The following is a 24084-nucleotide window of genomic DNA, read 5'->3' on the forward strand; positions in this document are numbered from 1 at the left end:
ACAAATAACCCACAGTTAACACAGAAGTCATGCTCAGACTCAGGAGGCAGTCAAGAACGCTGCTCCGGCCTCTGCTTAGTCCCATCCCCACAGTGGGTCGGGGCATTTAATCCACGGGCAAAGGGTGCTACCAAGCACAGGGCAGGAGGAGGAGGCACTGCAAACTGCATAGCCTGTGACCGAACCACGTGGAAACTCAAGGAAGCTCACAGGAAACTACTAGAATCAGTAAGAACGTTCAGCGGGGCCGCTGGTTCCGAGAGTACCATGTTCACAGAGGAAGGTTTTCTACGCATGGCAACAGTTAGCGAGAAAAGACTCTGGGGACAAGGAGTGACTGCAGCAAAGAGAAAATACTACTGGCTAATTAGCACGGCGAACTGACTCTCAATACGACACACGTGGAAAGGACTCTCAGGGCTAGAGCTGCTCTGAAAATACCGGCCGATAGAGTTCGGCCTTGGAGAATCTCCAGCCTCAAAACCTGATGTTAAGCTAACCGTGGCAGCACATTTCAGTAGCCCCGACACTTGGGGCACCGAGAAAGGACTAGCCTGAGTTCCAAGCCTATCTGGACTATGGTGCAAAATGTAGTTTCAAATATCAAACAAACAAAAATGAATTACGGTAAAATTCAGTGTTAGGTGCTCTTTCAAGTGTAGTCATAGAGTCTGGAAACTGCCAAGTGCGGGTCTCTGAGCTGTTCTCCACAATATTTGTTTATTTTTGTAGTCCTGAGGATTGAAGCATCCCTCACGCTACACCAGCACTCTAAGCTCCATCCCAGCCCTTCCTTATGTTTTATCCCAAGAAAGGGTCTCACTAAGCTTGGCTCTGAACACAGGATCTGCCTCGTCACTATTATGGGGCCTCTGATGCCGCTGTCTTGATTGTGATGCTACTGTCGTGGTTACCACACTACCCTCACAATCACTATCGTGACCACAATGTTGTGTCTCAATCACTATGGTGCTGCTGTGAGCACAATCACCGGGCCACTGTTACCGTCTCAGTCAATATGCTGCCGTTTCCATCATCATGCCACTGTCGCGATCACGGTGCTGCTGGTGTGATTATGACGCTGCCGGCTGGAACCCAAGGTGACTGTGGGTTTGAAGTAATGACTGGAAACTTCCTAGGACATCTACACTGTAAAAGGTGGCAGTTTATGTCCCTGCAAACTTTGATAGATACCCTTCAGATGTCTAAATTACCTTCAGATTTGAGGCAGCATCTGACCCAGCATGCCACACCCACACGCACACAAACACACACACGTGATGAAGATTAAACCCAGAGCCTTGCCTGTGCTACACAAGTTCTGTACCACTGAGCTACATCCCCATACTGGATCCAGACTTTACAGAAAGGCCACGGATGCAAAATAAAGACAGATGTCAAGTTTCATCATGCTTTTAGCTCAAGGAAAGGGTCCGTGCTTTTAGCCAAGAACTTTCTTGATGCCTACTGTATGGATATGGAAAAGATTGCTGTACCAGATACTGGTGCAATATGAGGTCAGGGTGATTTTATCAACAAGGCAAGAATTCATCAAAGGTCAGCCTGACCAACTATAAGGTGGGTGGAGAAGGAATTTATTCCTCCAACAAGTGGTGTTGGGACCTCGGGTTACTTGATTATAAAAAACAATAATCAGAGCTCTGCCTTGCAGACTATCAATGTAGATGCTGAGACTTATGGGCAATCTTTGGGCAGAGTGCAGGGAATCTTATGAAAGAAGTGGGAAACAGTAAGATCTGGAGAGGACAGGAACTCCACAAGGAGAGCAACAGAGCCAAAAAAAATCTGAGCACAGGGGTCTTTCCTGAGACTGATACTCCAACCAAGGACCATGCATGGAGATAACCTAGAACCCCTGCACAGATGTAGCCCATGGCAATTCAGTGTCCAAGTGGGTTCCATTGTAATAGGAACAGGAACTGTCTCTGACATCAACTGATTGGCCTGCTCTTTAATTACCTCCCCCTGAGGGGGAAGCAGCATTACCAGGCCACAGAAGAAGACAACACAGCCACTCCTGATGAGACCTAACATACTAGGATCAGAAGGGAGGAAAAGAAGTCCTCCCTTATCAGTGTACTTGGAGAGGGGCATACATGCAGAGGGTGGAGGAAGGGAGGGATCGGGACGGGAGGAAGGAGGAAACCACAGGGGGGATACAAAGTGAATAAAGTGTAATTAATAAAGGAAAAAAAAAACAATAATCAGGAGAAGTTCATTCTATTAAAAGTTCTGGGAGTTGATGGGTGAAGTGATTGCTGCTCCAGTGTGAGGACTGATGTGGGACCCCTAGAATCCACATAAAACCTTCATGAAGTAATGTGTTTCTGCAACCCCAGAGCTGGAGAGGCAAATGCAACAGGGCCCTGGAGCTCACTGGCCAATCTGGTTGCATCAGTGAACTCTGGCTTCAGTGAGGGACTCTGACTCAAAAAATACAAGGCAGAGAATGGCTGAGGAAGACATTGACCTCCAACTCTGGCCTCCACATGCATGAGCACACAACCCTCCCACCTTCACCCCCCCCCCGCGACACACACACACACACACACACACATAACACAAGTTCTACGTATGTTAAAGCTAAACGTTAAATTGACACCAAAAATAGAGCCTAAGGAGGTTAATTATAAAGCATGGAATGCTGTGGGGGTTCCTAGGCAGGAATCCAGGGGCAGGAAACATGAAGATGTAAATCTTCTATGAGAGTTAAGAGCCTCCTATGTTGGAAAGGATCAGAAAACTAGAAAGCAGGAGTAAAAAGCAGATGCGTATCCACCACCAGGGAAGGAGCTGCGTGCACCCAACGCAGTTTACAAATTAGTAGGAGAAAGCACTGTATTTTCATAAAAATAGGCAAGAGCTGTGACAAGTCCATTCACAAAAACAGAAGGGCTCATTAAGCATCTAAATACATTCAACTTTTATTTTTCAGTGATGGGAATAGAACCCAAGGGCCTCGTGCATGCTCAGCAAACGTTCCACTGCTAAGCCGTATTCCTAGTCCAACCTTACCAACAAGGAAATGCAAATCAAAATTTATTAACTATCCGAAGGGCAGAGCATTTGATTTGGTTTTTTATTTAGTGCTAATTTCCAGTTGGGGACTTCAGCAAACGGTCCCCACCATTCACTGGCTAACAGCTGGACAGGAAATCCAGGGCAGGATAAATAGCAGGGACCTGCAGGTAGCCCTGTGGGCTTCTTCCCTTCTGTCCCAGCTCTGAGGTTTAAGGTAAGTGCTGGCACTACTCAAGATTCACTGTTTTATCTTGAAAGAGGAATAATGATGATTAACGGGGGGGGGGGGGTTTGCAGGTCAGGCCATGATGCCAGACATAAGAATGCATCACCGGACATCACTCCCCATCCTCTTTGGTCTAGCCAAGACTAAATCCTAAGAAACAAGTATCAGAGGCTGAAAAGATGGCTCATTCGTTAAGAATGTTTGCCATGCTTGCAGAAGACAAAGGTTTGGCTCTCAGCACCCACATCAGGTAGCTCACAACTCCAGCTTTGTGAGATCTGACCCTCTCTTCCGGCTCCCATGGATACCTGCACACACATGGTGCACAGACGTACATGCAGGCACACACACAGATAAAATTAAATAAAGAAATAATCTTTTTAAGAATGAAAAAGAGAGAAACCAATCTGAGAAGCATACATACTTTGAAGGCATATACTGCAGCCTTTCAGAGCACACATACACACAAGACACGCACACCACTACAAACAACTCACATATTCGACGACTGATTATTCAAATCAACATCAGCCTCGTGGAATAGCAGGAAGCCTAGCACGGATGCAGAGAGGACTTCTAAAAGGCCTAGAAGGCTCTCGACAAAGAAGTGTGGGGTGAGAGCATATTTTGTCACATTAAAAAAAGAAGAAGAAGAAAGAAAGAAAAGAAAACAGTGTGGGAGATAAGGATGAAGCAAGCAGAAGATGGCCAGGATTTTATGTGTCTAAATGTTGTGATGATAGCAGAATGACAGCAACAGTGTTTGTGTGAGAGAGTGGGGTTGTGGGTAATTTGATTTCTCTTCTTTTTATGTGCATTTTTTCTAATTCTCAATAATAAACACTGGCTACTTCTATAAGATAATATCACAAATTAGCTTTTTTAAATGCAAATTCTCCCAATATGAAACCACAACGATCCTAGTTTTCTTTTCTATTGCTATGACACACACCAGGACAAAAAACAATGTAGGGAGTTATTTGACTTACACCTCCTTATACATTATCCATTATTAAGCAATGCCAGGGCAGGCGCTCAAGGCAGGAACCCGAAAGTGGGAACTGAAGCGGAGACCATGATGGAATACTGCTAACGGCTTGTTTGGATTGCTTTCTTATTCAGCCCAGGACCAGCTGCCAGGGATGGCACCAGTCACAGTGGGCTGGGCCCTCTTACATCAATCATTAATCAAGAAAATGTCCCACAGACTAATATAATGGATATAATGGACTGATATAATGGAGGCAATTCCTTCACTGATGTTTCTTTTCCCAAGTTTGTGTCAAGTTGAGAAAAACTAACCAGTACAACTAGCTTAGTATCAGGATTTTGTTTTCATGTTCTTTTTGTCTATCTGTGTTGGAGTGAGGGTGGGCATGTACATGCCTGCTCCTGTGTGCTCATGTGTATGTGTGAGAGTATATGTGTCGTAGCCCATTTATTAAGGTCAGGTGGCAACTTTGGATATTGGTCCTCACCTTCCACCTTTTTTGAGACAGGGTCTCATGTTCAGCACTGTATATGCAATTTGATTGGCAAGATGTGAGGAGGACAGATGCATGGTACCTTAGCAGAGGTAATCAGCCATGTGACAAAACATAAACTAGTAAAATAGGTTATTTTAAATTATGAACTAGTCAGAGAAGAGCCTAGCTTTATGGCCTAGGTATTTGTAAACAATATTTTGAGTCTCACATTCCAGGAGCTTGGGACTGGTAGGAAAATCCCCAACCCCCACCCCATCCCATAACACTAATGGACAGAAATTCCATTTAGATTCTTCCATCTGTCCAGGGAAAAGACTTCCTTGACCATATTCAAGTCATCTCATCTGATTGTTTCTCTCCACTGGGCCTCAGTCTTTGGGCTTTGAGGTTTGTCTTTATGTTCTCAGGTTTATGATGATCAGCTGCTAATCTTCTAGAAAAGCCCTGTCTTACCATCTCTCCATCCCTCTTCTTGTAGCATCTCCATATGATGTCTGCTATCCTGGCCTGCCTTGTTAGCATCCTGGCCAGCCAGCTCAGACACAGCCCCATGATGTTCCCTCTTAGTAAATTTTCATTTCCATCCCCTCAGCCAATTCCTTGCCTATGACTCCCCACTGGTCTACACCATGTCTCGACAGAGCCCAGTTCCATACAGAGGTCTCTTTGCCCCTGTAGCCATAGGCGATAAGTCAGGAGTGCTTTTTATCTTACTTTAGTTACTATCCAGCTCTGGTTTATCTTTTAACAGCCACAGCCTCTCCTCTGGGACTCCCAACTTCATGGGTGAAGAGGTTTCCCACAGAGGTGCAGCTCTCTGCTGCCTTCATTTCTGTCATCTCCACAGCCTATCAAATTGGGGGTGAATGGGAAAGAGCACCAACAAAGTTATCCTAAGTCACTTCTCCCGTATCCTCTGCCTCCAACTCAGGTACACTGATCTCTGAGCTCAGGTTTCAGCCTTGGGTGGTTCATGGCTTCCAACAGAGAGAAATGCCCCTTCCACACACATGCGACTTTGTCCCTTCTCTGTGTCTGACATGGTTTCCTCCTGTCCTACATGATGTGCCACTCCCAGCTGTTAGAGGATAATACAGGTACTGAGGGTGCAGCTCAGTTGGAAGAGTGCTAGCCTAGGGAAGTCCAGCATTTGATCCCCAGCCTTACGTACACTGGGCACTGCCACACATATAACCCTAGCACTCTGAAAGCATAGGCAAGAGGGTCACGAACTCTGCCAGGTGTGCATAGCAAAACCCCCCCCCCCGATATTTCCTTGTAATGATTTCCCATCTCTCGACTCCCACCCTGCTCTGTGGTCATGAGCCACCTACATATCCTTGTTCTGTTCCAACTGAGCCTGGTTCTGCAGAGAGGCCTCTCTTCCCTGATGGTAACAGTCCTCACGTGATTTATTTCTTCCATGTTTGGCTACTGCCTGACTCCAGTTTCCCTTTTCCCCTTCTTCTCCTTTTCCATCCCTCTGCCCACCCCTGTAATATAGAATCTAAATTCAGCCAAGGGTGACCTTGAACTTCTAAGTCTCTTTCTTCTCCTTCCAATGTATTGAGATTACAGATGTGAGGAACATACTGTGGAGGTGAGAAAGAACCTGCCTAGTATGAAGCCTGAAAATTCTCCATACAGTAGCCTGGCAAGACTCCTGGGCAAACAGCAAAGGTCAAGGCCTAGGTGACGAACACTCAGAGGGGCTGACAATTGGAAATGTGGAGCTTGTCTGGGCTATGTCACTGCTCAGCACAGGGTTCAAGATTCTCACATAGCCCTTCAGCTCCTGACCTTATGGTTGCCCATGTCAAGGAAACTAGACATCCTGGGACTCCGTTCCATAGATCCTGGACACCCACCAGCCACACATGTTACAGGAAGAATAGGCCAGCATCTGTCAGTGCTGGCAAAAGGGGTCTCCAGCCAGCATTTGCAGAAGGAAAGGGGAAGGGCCTTCAAGGAGCCCAAGGTCAGTGGAAGAGCTACCCTTAGAATGCCTCCAGGGTCACAGGGGCTTCGCCTCCTCTCAGTCCTCTTAGGGCCATTGCCTTCTTTCCGTCCTCACATGACTGACACACAACACATCACACCGTGAGAGAAGAACCTTGAGAAAGGGGCGAACGGAATACGAGGAAACTTGTTTTCTGGCTCTGACATCTGAATTGTTTGCTAATTCTTCTAACTTAGCCTTAGCAGAAAAATCTGGCCACGGTGACATCTACAGCTTTAGCAAGACCTCTGATTAAAGATAGGTATCTTCTTCTAAAGATCACATACGAATACTACACACACACACACACACACACACACACACACGTGCACATATATACAACATACACTCACATACACATAGGCGCGCGCGCGCGCGCACACACACACACACACACACACACACACACACACACACACACCTTAAAGGTCCAGGCAAGACTCAGAGTCCTATGGACAACCACTCCTGAAAACCTGCAGTTTAACATCTTGCCTGGGAGGTTCCAACAATCAGCAGGTGCACCTGAATGGTCTGTCTTCTCCATCTTGTTGAGCAGTCACAGAGATTTTATCAAATATCTTCCCAGAATTTGAAAACCCTAGGTCCCCTCTCCTTAGGTACCACCCAATCTAGCCACTTGTTCATCACAGTAAGCAAGGTCAGTTCTCTACACCTTGTTCTCCATGAACCCAGAAGACCCAGGGGATCCTCACTTTCACACTTGAAGGTTCTGATTCCCACTCTGAGCATGCATGCGGAACTCTCAGACAGTCAAGTTTCTTAACAGCCTACGTGAGCATGACCAATCCTCTACGGACAATAGGAATGACAAACCAGAGCTACACATTGTCTGGCAGCGTGGCGGGCAGAGTGACCAAACACTGAGAAAGCCCTGGTGTTGAGGGGGTGCACAGAGCACGGTGCCAATGCAGGCTAGATGCTGATGTATCTCCTGCTCTCTGTCTCTGAGAGGGTGGTGTGAGCGGTTGATTTCCTGCCTGTAAAGAGTTGTGGGTGCAGGGGCTAAGACTTGGAGACACTGGTGATAAGAATGCTGCCACTTCATACGGGCAAGGGTCTGCCTCCTCCTATGCTTGGCCATGGTTGCCAAGAGAGCCACATCCTGGGGTTCCAGAAGATAGAGTTTGGCTTTGAACAAAGAGATCTGCACCAGAGACAGCCACTGCTACATCTACGGGAGGGGGGGCAGGATAATTTCCCTCTGTCCCATGATCCCAGATAGCTCTTCTCTAACACTCTAGGTGCTAGGCTTTCGGGTACCGCTCGGCTACCACGATTCAGTCAGTCACCAAAGACCTTAAACTTCTAAACTTCCTTGTTTTCTCGTTTGCCGGCTTGCCTGTTGTTTTGGGGCAGGGTTTCTCAAAATAAACCAGGCTGGCCTTGAGCTCACCAGTCTCTCATTTCAGCCCCCTAACTGCCAGGATCACAGGTGTGCTCCATCACCCCTGCTAAGTTGCCTTCTCATTCATCTCAGCCATCCGCAAAACCCTTTCTGGGATGTAGCGTTTGCTTGTTCTGTAGGGCCTTGACTATGCTGACACCCTGACTTCTCTTTTCGCAGGATGAAAGGCTCCAACTGCCCATTTTCCTCCTTAAAAAGTAAATTCCAACTTAAAAACAAGAATAGATGGCTCAGTCTTGACATCTCCTGCCCTATTTCTTCTTAAAACTGAAATGAGACCTACTTAGGCCCTATTATCTCCGCGGTACTGTTTCTCAGGGCCCCCGCCTCTCATGGAGGTGGGCACTGTCACAGCAGGGCCCTCGCAGCAATGCTGTGTTTTGGCTTTGGTCTGAAAGGCTTTGGGGATTGTTACCCAAGTGAAGCAGAAGATGACCAGGGAGCCAGGCGTGGTAGTACAGGCCTGAAATCCCAGCCACTTGGGACACCAAGACAGGAGAATCACAAAGCCAATCTGTGCTTGGTGAGACCTGTCTCAAAAATGTAAACACTTTTTGTTTGTCTATTTGCTTGTTTTAAAAGGAGGTTGAGGCCATTATTCTGGTGGTGTTCTTGTCCACCATGAATGAGGGTCTAGGTTCTGTACCAAATGCTGGGAAGAGTAATCATCCTGAAAGTGCCTTTCCCTTTTACAATTACGGAAACTGAGGCAAAGAATGCCAAAATTATAAGATGAGATAAAGTGTTCCCAGCCTCAGGACCTGGATTCTTACCACAGCTTTCCCTTCCCCACAGCTCCCCTAAGCCATTATAACTCTTTCACCAAACACCCAGCACTGAGTCTTTTCTTGGTAAAAATCCAATTTAGTCTTTATCCATCAACTTCTTTATCAGTGCTGTGTGAAAACCACTGTATTGCTCAGCTCAGAATCTCTTCCTTCCAAATGCATTTTCCAAACGGCCCATCACTCTCTGCCCACAGAAGAAGTAATCTGAGGCAGGCCGTAACAAGGCTGGAACCTGGCAGGTCTCAAAAGCAAAGCCATCCGTTGTTGTCCCAGCTGGGAAGCCGAGGCTCCATCCTTCCCAGGCGGGCTGATTAATCACAAGAATTCAAAATGACAGGGCCCCAGTGGCTCTGCTGTCTGTAAACCCGTGCCCACAAAGGGGACGAAGGGGCAGAAGATCTCCCGCCACACCCATGCTAATGGAGACAAGTGCTGGGGATGAGCACAGTGTGTGGCTCCCCTTCCCCCCACCCCAGTCACTGAGGGAGGCCTCCTCTCATGGCAGCCTGGCCACCCACCAGCCGGAAGTCAATGCCAGCCTCTGCCTTCAGACTCACAGCCAGGCCTGGCAACCTGTCTTCTTGTGGCTTTCGTCCACATTTACTCCAGCCTGGCCCATGCTCCCCCTGCTTCCTTCATCAAAAATGCCATTAAGAGAAGTGCGAACTTCTTTGCCTTCTTTCTGTCCACCTACAGACCCAACTTCGAGTAAGCTTTAACATCACTCCTGGGCCCTCTTCAGGCCCTGAGTCATGTTTCCATTGTTGGAATTAGAATGGTCCCCTGGCAGGTTCTGGATACCAAATAAGGCTAGGTCCCACACCCATTCAGTATTTCTAGGCATGGCTCGTTTTGCCTGGCTTCAGCTCTCCAAGCCTCTCAATAAGCATGCACTCCCTGCAGTGAGACAGAGGAGGCTGAGTAGGTTGCAGGGTTTGCATGTCCTGAGGCCTGTTCTCGGACACTGCGAACAGCCTGGGCCAAACCACAGGTCTGTCTAACCCATCTTTCCCCTACACCCTAGGCTCTGTACATTCCTGAAGGTTACTTGCTCAGCTTCCGGGTGACTTGAGGGTGTGTGTCCCAGCAGGAAGCCTCTTTGCTGCCAGCACCGTCTAGAAACCAGGCCACTGAGGAAACCCTAGGTGAGCCATGACTGATTTAATATGCTTTCGAGGCCTGTTAGCCTTCTAGGTCTTTCCACAGCTTGTCACTAGGTGCAGCCACATCAGCTGGAATGGCCGTCACATTACTGCCCTGAAGTCCTTTCTCCTGACCTTGTCACTAGTCCTCAAATAGGGCTCTGCCTGCTTCCTTCAAGGCCAGCTTGCAGGTCACCTGCTGTGAGTAACTTACAGTCCTCACGTGTGCCCCTTCGAAGAAGACATTCTAACAGCCTCATCCACTTCTCTTTATGGGACAGACACTATGTACCAAGGCAGTGCTGAAAACAGAGGCTTGAATGTTCATAGCATCCCTGTGTCTTTTATAAAGCTGTCATTAGAAGCTGAGTGTGGTGGTACATGCCTGCAATTCAAGCACTCAGAGGGAGAGTGCTAGCCTGGTCTACATAGGAAGTTACAGGTCATCCAGTGTCATATGACTAGGTCCCATCTCAAACAAAACCAAAAGATGCTAAAACACCTAGTGACTCTGAGAGAATGCCAGATATACAGTCTTTGTAGATAATTCAGATGTGTCTTACAGCTGTGACTCTTTACAGCCCTTTGAAATTTTTCTTTAAAAAAAAAAAAATCAGCCAGGCTGATTGGTGCACGCCTTTAATCCCAACAGATTAACAGAGGCCGAGGCAGGCGAATCTCCGAGTTCAAGGACAGCCTGGTCTACAGAGTTCCAGGGCAGCCACATCTACACCAAGAAACTGTGTCTCAAAAAATCAAATCAAATAAATAAAATCATTTTATTTAATATGTATGAGTGTCTTGCCTTTATGTACACATGTGTACCACATGTATGCAGTGCCAGAAGAGGGCATCATATCCTTTGAAATGAGTTAGATGCTTGTGTGCTGTCATGTGAGTACTAGGAAGCAAAACGGGTCCTTTGTAAGAGTAGTAAGTGCTCTAAATCACTGAGCCATCTCCCCAGCCTGTAAAGCCTATCTTATTGGGATTTTTTAAATTATTATCTTCAATTGTTTTTGTTTTTGTGGAGACAGAGTCTCTGTAGCCCAAGCTGACTTCAAACTCTTGACATCCTCCTGCCTCAGCCTGCTAAGTGCTAGGATTACAGGTGTGACCACCTTTGCCCCGCCCCCACTTCTCTTCTCTCCAGTAGCTCCATGAAAAACCAGAAACAGCATCACTGTTCCCCTTTACAGATGGTGGGTCCAAAGCATAGAGAAGCCCCGTGACTGGTTCAAGACTATCACTAGAGAACAATGGGTCAGGTGACACATAGCACATCCAGAGGTCTGCCCACTACCCTGCCCTGCCTCTGATCTAAATGATTTGCCTCTGGGTGCTAAAGAAATGTGTCCTCCTCAGGCAGGACAACAGATTGTCTCTCTCCAGACTCAGATCCAGCTGCTCCAATCTGCTCTTCAACAGGCATCTCCTAACACCTTCTCCATTAGCAGGCTCAGTTGTGATTTTATCCCAAAGTGTTGCTTCAACAATGTATTTAACACCACTCACACAGAACACATTTGCTCTGCACCAGCAGAGCAAGGGCCATGCTAGGTGCCCAGAGAGAAGCTTCAGCCACACACAAATGTCCTTGGGTTCTGTAGGTGCAGACCTGGGTGCTGCAAGCCCTCAGGTGGAAAACATGTGCCAGGGCTGCCCTTGTGGGCCTGGCCATCACTCAGCTAGGGGAGAGGGGACCAGGAAAGAGCAACAAGCCCCAACAAAACAGTTCTATAGGGACCTTACTGCAGAGGACAGACTACACTCCCAGGACTCACCACTGAGCCTGCAGCGTCTCCCCGCCCCCAGCGATTTCAACTAGAAATGCCTCCAGCCATAATGCTCAGACCCGGGTCACGACCTCCCCATGGCCTCAGGCCCAGCCCTACTGATTGAGGAGTAATGTCTTTGCAATTTCAGCAGTTTACATTTTCATATGCATCACCCGCAACCCGTCACACTGAAAGTCAGTTACTGACTGTGGGCCCCTCTGCTCAGAGCGCTCTCTGTCAACCCTAACAGTGACCCTGAGCAGTTGGCTGACTCTGGTTAACTTCCCACACTGACCAGCTGTCTCCCTGCAGCCCACACACTAGCAAGCCATTATAAACATCTTAATCAGCCTCCAGTCCTTCAGCTGGTCCTCATTCATTCTATAAGTATTTACTGAGTATCTGTTGTGTGCTAGAAAGGACACTGGACATTCTAGGAAGCTAAAAACAGACCGCTCTTGCCCCCTGGAAGAATGAAGACAGACCAACAAATGTCAAATGGCAACTGCAGGAAGGAACACGGAAGGAACAGCCATATCTCTGGGAGTCATGATGTGTGAGTTTTTCTAAGAACAGAGGAACCAAGTTCAAGCTAGTTCCCAGTGGAGGAAGAAAATTGGCTAAGGCATTGCCAATGGTGGCAGCTTGTGCAAAGGCCCTGTGCAAGAATGAGCACGCTCACTCAGGAGTCACAAAGGACAACATGGTCGAGCCCAGAGGAAGACGGAGTGGATGCTCTACCATCTGGGAGTTGAGAGGGTTGACCCTGGAAGACCTCCAAGGCCATCCGTGCAAGGAAGAAGTCCTGTTGCCAATCCCAGAACAATAGTGCATCCTTGCACGGTATAAATCAGGGAACCCAGATAAGCAGTGGTCCTGATGCTGGGGTGTCCAGGACAGGAAAAGACAGCCTTTCGCCATCCCACTTCTCATGTGTATGGGAACCATGCCTGGCCCACTTCTTCCATGCGCCTTCTAGGGACCAGCTGTTTCTGGTCCATCTCCGCCTCTCCATTATCACCCAGGCCCTGGCCAGAGCTGGTGCTAAGGAAGGAGATACCAGTTACGTATAGGAGGCACAACTGTTGCCTTGGAGATGATCTGAGTCCAACGAGAAACACACACACTAGCACTGAAGTAAACACAATAGGAGGTGACAAGTTCCCCCAAGAGCCAAGTTCTCCAGGTGCAAGGGAACAGAGAGAGGAAGAGTGAGAGCCAGGTGTGTAGACAGATATACTCAAGGTGAGCGAAGAATACAGAACTGGGGGTGTGTGGCTGAGTGGGCTGGTGGGAGATGGAAGAGGGTGAGTCTGAATTAGAAGGAAAGCACACAGTTGGGGGTGAAACTCACCAGGGAAAACAACCTATCATCTGAAAAAAAAAAAAAAAAGCTCTTTTTGGGGGGAGGGGCAACTGCATGATGACACGTGATGACATGGACATCTGTGCAAGGCTCACATCTCAGCTCCTTCTTGACCAACTGCACGAAGGTCATCTCCTTACCTTGCTCAGTCCATCTGAGACAGGTGAGCAGGAAGAGCCCTCTCCGCGTGAGGCTGAGAGTTCAATGAATGACAGATGCAGCACATCCCATGCAGCTCTACCAACAGGTAGGAAATGCAAAAAAAAAAAAAAAAAAAAAAAAATGGGGCATCCTTCTTGCCCTAGTCTCTCATAAATCCACCCCCAGCTACATCGGCCCCCTAAACACTTTTTTGTTATTGCTTTATGACATCGATACTAGGAGCTCTGTGAGGGCTCCCTAACCTTCCTAAAATTCCCAGAGTCCAAAGGGTTCCCTAGGCCCTAGTTTACACAAGGGGGATGGACGCCAGTTCTCCCGTCAAAGTCAAGGCCTTCTCTGACCCTGGCTCAAGGCATCATCATGAGCTCTGGTCATTTGCTGTGGTGAGGCATCAGGTCCTGGAAGCCATTCCGGGCCTTTGCATAGAAGCGTTCGTGAATGTGTAGCTCCAGAAACAAGGCAGACTGCTTCAACGAGACAGTGATGATTATCATAAGTGTGGCTGTTGCTTTCGGAATCAGCTCCCTCTGAACCAAGTCAAGTGGATCTTGAGCAGAGTGTGAAAATATCATTTTCTCTGTGTCCCTCCTGACCCCACTGCACAGGAACAGCAGTAACGCACGACTCCCCAGAGCCTCTGCTGGCTAGATTTCATCAGAATCCTGACCCACGAGATGCTTGCTAAATGACAGGAGAAGAGGTCTGCTTCAGCCAGTGACTGGCACCCCTAGGCACCTATGAAGATGGATCACTCCATTTACTCCCTACGTTTGGATCTACTAATTTTCCGGGCAACAATGACACTTCATCCTTCAATAGCACAGCACATTAAAAAAGACCAGGAGAGTAAAAATTGGCAAAAGAAACCCTCCGTCTGTCCAAAAGCCACCACAACGCCCACACCTTTTATTTGGGCAAGAATCTTCTGATTGAAAATCATCTCGTAGATAATCAACTCTGTTTACAGGTGGCCCTATCAGATTTGCTTCCTCTAATGGGGTCCAGACCCATCACCGGCGTCAGGGAGATGATGGCTTTCTAATCCTGCCTCCTGGGTCAGTACCTACCACACAGATGCACAGGCCCCTTGGTGCCTGGAAGAAGCCTTGCTATCAAGGAGGTACCCAGGTCTGGCACAAGACCACCTGACTCACCCAGACTGATGACTCGGTTTCATTCCTACAGTGTCTCTTGGGACCGGAACCTGGCCCCACCTCCACTGGCTCAGTGTGGTCTCTGAAAGCAAAGCCAGCTCCTAAGTCTTCATTGAACTACTGCTCCAATAAACCAACCTGAGACCAGAGAACTTCTCCCCAGCCCAGGTAGATTTTCCTCCCAGGCTGGGCTGTACGTTACAGGACTCTACACACATTGTCTTCAGAGAAAAGAAGAGTGGCATCAACTTGGCATGTCATCTCCTGTCGGGACATTCGACACATGCTGTTTCCTCTTTCCCTGACCCCTGCAGAATGTGTAAAGATGGATCAGAAAGCTCTCCCCGATGGTTGGCACACAGAGCTCCTCACTAACTCGTCATGATGACGCTCACGAGTCCTCCCAGAACCCGTGAGCTGGAATCAGGATCACGGAGCTGTTTGCTTGTTCCGTGTGTATTTTTGGAGCCCCTGTTCTGTAGACCTGGCTCTGAGGTGGTGCTCAGGGGAATGTGCAGCTCTTGGTGCTAAGATGGCACAGAGAGGCTCTGCCCCAGCTGCAGGCCACAGATAGCAGAGAGACTCACCAACAAAGCGAGCCACTGAGGGCACAGCAGGACCCAGCCCACTGGCCCTCTCCTGGACTCCTCCTCTATGTCCTCAGACTGGCACACCTTTGCCTCCCTAGACAGCCAGGTACCCAGAGGAAGGCATTTCACCAGCCTCCCAGCCTGCTATTATATAAGCACAGAGAAGAGGAAAACAGCAGCAGGTGCAAGGCTTCTTGGGCAGCTTTGCTTGTTCGTGCTCTCACCTTCCTGGAACCAAAACACTAAGAGGTGAGAAGTCAGGTTTCCCTCTCAGTCAAGCTGGGAATGGCTCAGCAGGGGAAGGTGTTCCACCGTAGCCTGTGCTGGCTGTGGTGGGTGGATCACACCGTGTGTGACTGTGGCCTAGGCCTGCTACCCAGCACAGTCCTGAGAGCAGGCCCTGCTTCTCATTTTGGGCTAAACTGCAGAACCTCACCGGATCCCGGTGGAATGTTCTCCCCAGGAAGTGGGCGTGGCATGAAGGCCCCAGGGCAGGAATAGGCCTTGCAGTGGCAGCCAGCTGGGTGAGCTGCTTAACCTCTTTTCTTCTGAAAAAGGTCCTCCCAACCGCGCAACCTCCCAAAAAGATTCGCGAGACACGCCTTAGGCCCAGCATGGAACCCCCCATCCTCCTCTCCCCTCCCCCACCCCCGCCATCTGAATCAGACAGCCCTGGCTCCAGAGCTCCCCACTGGTCTGCCCAAGACTTCTTCTGAGAGTGGCCCCTGAGTCTGTAATTCCTCTCAGTCAATTGTCCCTCCATGCCTTCTCTTCCATAAGTATGGGAACAGTGCCATGGCCTGGACACTCCCTCCCTAGGCTTTTCTTAGCAGCAGCAGCAGCACATTCATTGTACAGGGTGGTAGGTTTCTGAAGACATCCCGATTCGAGCACACCATGTGCCTTGACCAGGTTCACCCTCTGTGCCTTCTCTATGCTACCCTGCTCCCAAAGCCTAGTCTTTCATCTCTCTCGGCTGTAACCTGAGATCTCTGACAGCTATAGATTGCCCCTTGGCATCAACTTCCTGAAGCACCCCATACGGCGAATGGCCATGACATCCATGCGTTCCTCTGCAGTTCCCGGATTCCCTTAAATTTGGGGTGAGGGCAGTAACTATTTCTGGTCCAAGAGAAACCATACATGTCACTTGCAAAGCAAAGGCAACTAAGACCCAGCTCACACATGAGATGCCGACACACGCGGTGCCTTCCTGAGGGTTTTTCTTGACACAGCATGAAAACAGCCTGTATCCCTTATGTTGCTTCTTGGACGGCAGTCAACAAGAAGGGCCTCTGACACACACAGGACTTTGAGTTAAATATGCGACAGGGATCCCAGGACTGGTTTGTTAGTGCAGAGTCACCTGGCCCACCCTAACAGAAGACACGCTTCCTCAGTTCCCATGGGTTCAGCACCACTGTTCCTGCTGCTCATCTTGCACACCCATCTCCTAAGCGCCCTGCTGGGATCTCAGCCAGGATAATGTCTTCTCAGTCCGTGTAAACAGGGAGGCCCAAACGCAGGAAGAAACCCCTTTAAAGATGGCGTCAGACCATAAAACTCTAGCTCAACATTAGAACTTGCACTAAACAGACTTGCCAATCCCTCTCATCCCCTTTCTGAAGGAATTTGAGGACAATGAAAGGTGTGTGTCCATGGGTACCTGTCCAGACCAAGGAATTAGTGAGGTGTGAGTTTGGTGAAGGCATTGGCCCATTTGGGCGTTTGGGAGCTCAGGAATTGTTGCTGGTGGGAACGGCAGGAGATAGTGCCAGCTTGGCAGCAAAGGTCATCCTGATCCCTAAAGTCCCTTTCACCTCGACGTGAGAAGATAAAGGCCCAGGGGAAGTGGTCCAGGCAAACCATGCCACAAGATGCTAACTCATCCAAGTTACAGTTCAGCAACGGTGCACTCAGGCCCACGTGTGCCCAGCTCTGCCAGATACCCCCTCCCGAGAGTCAGACTTGCCCTGCCTGCAGGCATCGAGGGAGGACAGACCATCGGTCACATGCAGGAGGAGAGCTGTGCTGGAAAGGTGAACCCAATGGAGCCCTCAGTGTCTGTGTCCTCTGTCCCCAGCACCCTTCTCAGCGATGGCGTCAGAAAACAGCGCCTTGTGTTTACATCGTGTTTGGAACTTCTATGTGTATCTTACGGCTTTCTCAGAGCAGCTCTATGTGGTCAGCATAAGGAACCTCACACTGTACAAAAACCACACAGGTAAGTCATATCCAGACCCCATTCTCCTGACCTCATTCAACAAGTATCAGTGAGCACTGGAGGTACAGGGGCAGAGGGAGGTCACCAATCCGCCCCATCCCTGCCTGCTTTCTCTCAGAGACACAGCTGTCGAGAACATGCTCTCCTCTGGGTCTCTTTCTAGTGCCTCTCCTGCCCGGCCAGGTCACGGTGCCACACTTTTCCCCACTCCTCCTCTGTCTCTCCAACCCTGTTGAGACCCCAGCCTCTCTCTCTTGGGTCTATGATAACAACAGTTTCTAGGTCTCCAAGCTCATTCTGTCCACAGTCAGCCTCTTCTTTGCTACCAAAGTGCTAAAGCTCCTCAGAGCCCAACCTTCTCCAAGGCAGACCCTGTCCCAGGCTGCCTTACTTTTCACAAAGCACCACATCTCCTACCTTGCTGCCTCTATAATCTTGAGACTCTTTCCTGGGCCCAACCTCCATAGCCCCTAGGCCTCAGCTCTCGGTGTCTGTTATATTTACCCCATCTAAGCCCTCCTCCGAAGCCTCTCCAAGCACACTCACGGTTACTTCTTCTCTGCCGTTGAGTCTCTTGACACTTTCCTTGTAAGCCTAGAACTTCCCATGGGACTGCAGTGGTGTCTGTGGTGGTGTCTGTGGAGGGCACTAACAGACCCCTTGACATCCATACCTCTTTATCTGACTTCCTAGTAGGTACAAATTCCTCTCCACTCTGGTATCCACTTCCCCCCACCCCCCGAGACACGGTTTCTCTGTGGAGCCCTGGCTGTCCTGGAACTCACTCTGTAGACCAGGCTGGCTTTGAACTCAGAGATCCAACTGCCTCTGCCTCCTGAGTGCTAGGATTACAGGCATGCACTGTAATACCATGCCTGGCCTTCCTTTCCACTCTGCATTCCCAAGACTGGGTGCAGCTAACCTCCTCTCTTTCTCTCTGTCTCTTTTTCTGTCTCTGTCTCTGTCTCTCTCTCTCCCCCATTTCATGGCACAGGCCTGGCACATTGGCATCATGTGATTTTCTAGGGGCTGAACTCATGACCTAATTCATACCAATGACATGAGCCTAGAACCTCTGCTGGAGCATTTGGGCGGCAGCTTTATTCATGCTGGATTTCCTGGGACTGTGCAAAGCTGCAGTTGTGTGAGGCCATCTGCCACCACTCGGGACAGCATGCCTCGCTGTGAACTAGCAAGGGATCAGAGCCAAGACCCAGAGAGGAAGGTATTTTTAAAGCTCTCACTGTGCCCCTGGATACAGACATACCAGAACGTAGCTCAATCCAGGGTTTGCTTACTGAAATGAGCCAGGAGAGTTTGGGTTTCTACAACAAGAGTCCTAAGCCTGGCACTTCCTAAAGGCTGGTCAGTGGAACTACAGCCACTCAAAGTGAGCCTGACCTAAAACAGCTCGGTCCATCTTTTTTTCTCCTGCAGTAGTAAGAATTGAAGCAGATCCTAACACATATTGGGCAAAAACTTATTTTGAGACAAGGTCTCACTAAGTTGTACAGGCTGGTCTGGAATTCACTCTGTAGCCCAGGAAGACCTTGAATTTATGATCTTCCTGCCACAGCCTCCTGAGTAGCTGAAATTATGGCCTGTATCATTAGACTCAGATCTATCCAGTTATTATTATTATTATTAAAAACCACATTGATAGAACTCACATGCTATAACATTCACTATTTAGGAAGTTTGATTCCAGAATGTGTAGTGCATCCCTCGAGTTGTGTAGCCTTCTCCTCTCTCGTATTCTATCCTGAGCTGGAGATGATGAAGGTTCTTTTGCTCTGCCTTCTCTCTGCTGGTCACCTCTCTGAATCTGGAGCTGAGGTTCACGCTTTTCCACAGCGCAGCAGCACCAGCAGGTGCTAAGCACACAGCTGCGGAGCTGAGCTCAGCCTCCTGGGGAAGGCAGACAAGGCTCACAGATACCTGATTCCCTTGTAAAGCACAATGCGGAGACCAGAGAGATACTGTAGGAAGAGACACTTGTCGCAAAGCCTTGTGACAGGAACTTGAACTCCAGGACCCACATGGCAGGAGAAGTGAAATGACTCTCTTAAGCCGTCCTCTGATTTCTTCATGTGCACTGTTACATACACAAATCAAATAAAGCACAGCACATTAGATAGTAGGGAGTTGGCGAAGTTGCTTAAGAAGAAGGCAAGCTCTTCAATCGTCTGTCTGTGCTGGGCTTTCTAAGATGGATCCCCATGTCGTCAGTCATCTCCCTGAAAGCTAGCCGTACACCTGGGTTACTTGCCTTTCTTTGATTTCATGAACTTTCCTTTGAACTTTCATGAATTTTTTATTACAGTGGGTTTTTTTTTTAAATAGTGAAAAGTCAGAAAACAGAAATTCAACAGCAGAGAATGATTAAGTATTTATGTGTGCACGGGATGGAATAGTATACAACCACTAAAAATTATATTAACAGGATAGATTTGAAGACATGAGGAAATTCACATGATCTAATAATGTTAATTGAACAAAAGAAAATATTAAAATGCACATGAGTAGAATATCAAATACATAACATAGTAAACACTGGCAACTGGAAGAAATAATCCTAATTATTAGATGCAATTATTTTTGGAAAGGTCGATTATAGGGAATTGTTTTCTTTATGCTTTTCTATATCTACCAATTTTTCTAAAATGAATGTTAATTAAATCAGACCCATTACCATTACCATTACTCTTAGTCATATTCCTTGATTATTATTTTCCTTTACTAATGTGGCTACCAAAGAACTCATAAGTAGTGTAATCCACCGAGTTCACTTTTGTGTCTGAACTACTTTCAAACAGAGCAAAGAACCGGGCACTCCAAATGCCACACCCAGCTTTTCCGTAAGGCAGGAGCTTCAAAGCCTCTACATAGCTTCTGGTACTTAACTTCCTCACGGCTACCCATTCAGCGCCTTGCTTTTGTTTTTTATTATGCAAGTCCTCCTGGAATCCATAAACAAGTGTTTACAGAAGTGATGCAATACCACACAAAAGAAGCGAAAGTCCGACAGCCCCAGGATCTGTTGTGATCACTCATTGTTATGACCATGGTGCTGCTGACAGAGGCCTTGAAAGTTCTAGGCTGGGCATGGAATACCAGTTACTAGAGATGCTGGTACAAGTTCAAGGCCTGCCTGAGAGACACACTGAATTCAAGACCAGCTTGAGCAATTTATGGAGACTCTAGCTCAAAATGAAAACATGGAGAGCTGGGGATATAGCTGGTAATGCCCTTGGTTACTGGGTTCAATCTCCAGTATTGCAAAAGGACAGGCTCAAGCAACATAAATAAATACAGGAGGCAGGCTGGCCTGGGGGAGCAGAGAGCCTGTGCCTTGCTGCATCTCTCCTCCTTACAGGTGGCGTGGAGCGACATCCGCCCTGGCTTCCCTTGGTCTTTGGCCGTTGCAGCCATGACTAACATCAAAAGTCAACAAAGTCAGGCAAGATTATCCCCTCCCCCTCCCCCGCACCCATCCCTCCAGAGTGACAGGCCAGCAGGTGGAGAGGCCCTGCTCAGAGTCCACAAACACAGCCATGGTGCTAACGCAGGCCGCTCGCTCACTCCCAGACGCCTTTCAGATTGCCCTGGATCTGCCTCAAGTTCTCAGACTGATTTTTCCTTCCCTCCAGCACAGAGAAAACTTTAAGGATGGGGTTACATGGGGGTGGAGGGAAGTAATTATAGCCCCTGGGCGCTCTCCCAAATGTGATACCTTGTGCAAGAGATGATACATTGACTGTCAGCCAGAATTCCCTTCTCTGGTAGTAACCTCCCTGGCTCTCTTAGAGGTTGTAAAACCGAGCAGGAGGAAAAAGCCTTCTTAATATTTCAGCAGTGGCTGAGTTAGCCCACCTGAAGCCACAGCATCTTACTGGTGAATCCACACCAGATGAAAGTACAGGAAGGGAGGCAGAGTCATCTATCTATCGAGAGCTTACAGCCCTGGCAGTGGAGCCTGCTGGCGGCTCTCTGTAAGCCCCTGGATGCCATTCCATAGAGGCTGTCTAACCACTCTGCTCTTGAGTTGTGGACACCTGCATTTAGAGGGATTAGAGATTAGGTGCCTGAATCAAGGTCATGGGTGGGTGGGGTCAGGGGTCGCCAGGATAACCTGTTTCCTAGTGTTTGAGCCCAAGTCAGGCCCAGGTGGCATTAGACTGAAGTCATGACCCATCCTCCTCCCATGCTGATTCTGAACTATTCCCACCAACCGAAGCACCCCTGACTGCCTCATCCTCTTGACTCTGGGCCCTCTCACTCAGAAAGCCACCAAAATGCACTTGAAAAAAGAAATGTGAAAGCTCCAGCCCACACCCTGCAACCAAACACCCATCCTTCTGCTGCCACAAACGGATTAAGAAGAAACTTCTCAGGAAGCGTTCTGAAACATTCTGCGAGACAGAGTCATGATGCAAGCAGGGCTGCCCTGTCTACAAACGTTTTTCTCTTCAAAGAACCGTCCGTTCCCTGTTCCTTCCAGAGCATGGGTGGAAGCTACATGAAAAGGCGCCAAGGAGATATGCCTCTGTGTGAATGCATGGCCCTCTCCATTTGCCTGCGCCACACCAGCACCCCTAAAGAACTTGAAACGATCAGGCAAGAAATGAGGGCGACAGGAACGTCGTTCGAAAGTGATTTCACACTCGGTTAGCCCTGTACAGCCACCCAGCGAGCCTCTTCCTGAGGCAGAGGAGACTCTCCGCCTGCAGCAACCTGAGCTCACCGCCACCAACTGCCACCGGTTCCTTCACCTTTTATTTACAGAGCACAACAGCAGGCTGCTTCCTCGGCGAAGCGGGGGAGGCGGGGAATGGGAGTCAATCTACAATTCTGCTCTTTTCAGGGGGGCGGGGAGGGGTCAGGCAAGGGAGGAAGCCACCAGTGACATAGAGGGATGCTCCCTGTCTGAGGGGCCTGTGCCCAGGCTCCGGCAGAGGCGCGCAGGGGGAGCCCGGGGAAGCCAGGGTCAAGAGCTGCGCCTTGGCAGCGCTGGGCGATGCAAGAGGCGCCAACAGAGCTCACGGTAAAGGAAATCACTGCCCCCTTCAGGCCGTATCTTCCGAGGCTACGACCGGAGCGTAGGGGCTCCCTGGGTCCGGAAAAACTCGCAAACCCAACCTTGAGCTACCGATCGCTCCTCCGGGCCCTCTCTCTGTCCTAGCCTCGGAGTGGGTAGTCAAGGTCTGAGCCGAGGCTTCTCGGGAACCTAAACAGAGGGTGTGAGAAGGGGGGCTTGGGACGGGAAGGTGCTGGTGCTCCAGCTCTGCTCAGAGAAAGAGGCCGGAGGGGAACCCTCTGCTACACTCCAAGTCGAGGCTCCCGCGACTCGGGCGCCTCAAGTGTGCACCTGCTTAGCTGTGCCTGCAGCTGCCGAACAAAAGTGGCAGCGCGACCGGACACCCGCCACGCAACCCGGACTAGACCCACCAGGCCACTCGATGAGCAACTCATCTGAGGCGGGGAGAGGGGGAAGGGGAGTCTCCCCAAACCGCGAGCCACCACTGGCGCTGGGCAGAGGCAGGCAGCAGAGCTGCAGAGCCCGCGGCGCCCCCAGGCTACCCGTGGCGCGCGGTCCCTGAGCTGCAGACGGCCACCACACGACCGGTCCTGCTGGGAGCTTGGGCCCCTAAGGTCCCGGAGTCCTCCGGACCTCAAAGAGCGTCCTGGATTTCTTGGGGGGTCTAGGAACAGGCCCCAGAGCCGGTTGAGCTGTGGCTGGCCCAGTTTGTGGTCAACGCGCTTGTTCCTCCCACTTGGCATCCCACAACCTTAGGAGCGGCACCCGGACGGGGGCAACCACCCCAGGCCTTTGGGGGGTCCGGCCTCTACCTCCTCTGCTCCTCCTCTGGTCAAAGGAGACCTCGTTCCACACACACCCACACATACACCCAGGGGTGGAAGGTGCCAAGCCCAGTGGGACCCTGACGGGCACAGCCCGCGGTGCCCTCGGCTGGAGAGGATCGGACAATCGCGTCCCTGTCCCCTCCTCGACGCCCCCAGCCCCGACGGCGCGAGCCACTGGACGCTCACCTCGGTGTCGTAGAGTCGCAGGTCCAGGAAGTAGGGGCGCAGGAGTGACTCGTTGCGGATCTGCTCGATGGCTAGCTCCACGGCGGGGAGCACGCCGCGCCCGATGCTGCCCTTGGCCACCTCCTTGGTGAGCGGCATGAGGCCCATGATGGAGAGCGGCGGGCTGCTGGGCGGCGGCCGGGGGGCGCCCCGCGCCCAGCCCCAGGCCCCGGGCGGCAGCGACAGCAGCAGCGACAGCAGCAGGGGCAGCAGCAGGCGCGCGGGCGGCGGCGGCGGCGGCGGCGGCGGCGGCCGGGGCTGCCCGGAGCTCGGCGGGGAAGCCATGCCGCGCCGCGGGCTGCGGGCGCCGGCTCACTCGGCCCGCATGGCCTGGCCCGGCCCGCCGCCCGGCGCCGAGCTCTGCCCGCGGCTCCCGCGCAATGGCGCCGGCCCGGGCCCCGGCTCGGCTCGGCTCGGGCTCCTGCTCGCTCAGAACGGCCGCGGCGGCGGCGGCGGCGCCCGTGACGGATCAATCACGCCGAGAAGGGGTGGGAGCGAGCGGAGTGCGGGAGGCGGGGAGCCAGCGAGCGAGCGAGAGAGCGAGCGAGCGAGCGCCGAGGGGGCCGAGTCTCCGCGTACCTCTCTCCAGTGCGGCCGCCTCCTCCCGCCC

The 24084-nt window shown here is 50.2% G+C and overlaps 1 protein-coding gene across 1 annotated transcript in view; it reads right to left on the bottom strand.

The window, feature by feature from the left end:
* Positions 1-23906, bottom strand: part of Gabbr2 (gamma-aminobutyric acid type B receptor subunit 2) — a 325955-nt gene extending 302049 nt beyond the window's left edge. Inside the window, exon 1 of the mRNA XM_060379878.1 lies at positions 23436-23906. Coding sequence (XP_060235861.1) covers positions 23436-23759 — 324 coding nt within the window. The 5' untranslated portion in view covers positions 23760-23906. The remainder of the gene's footprint in view (positions 1-23435) is intronic.
* Positions 23907-24084: the final 178 nt, after the last annotated feature.

Source organism: Meriones unguiculatus, chromosome 3, assembly GCF_030254825.1.
Source record: "Meriones unguiculatus strain TT.TT164.6M chromosome 3, Bangor_MerUng_6.1, whole genome shotgun sequence".
NCBI lineage: Eukaryota > Metazoa > Chordata > Mammalia > Rodentia > Muridae > Meriones > Meriones unguiculatus.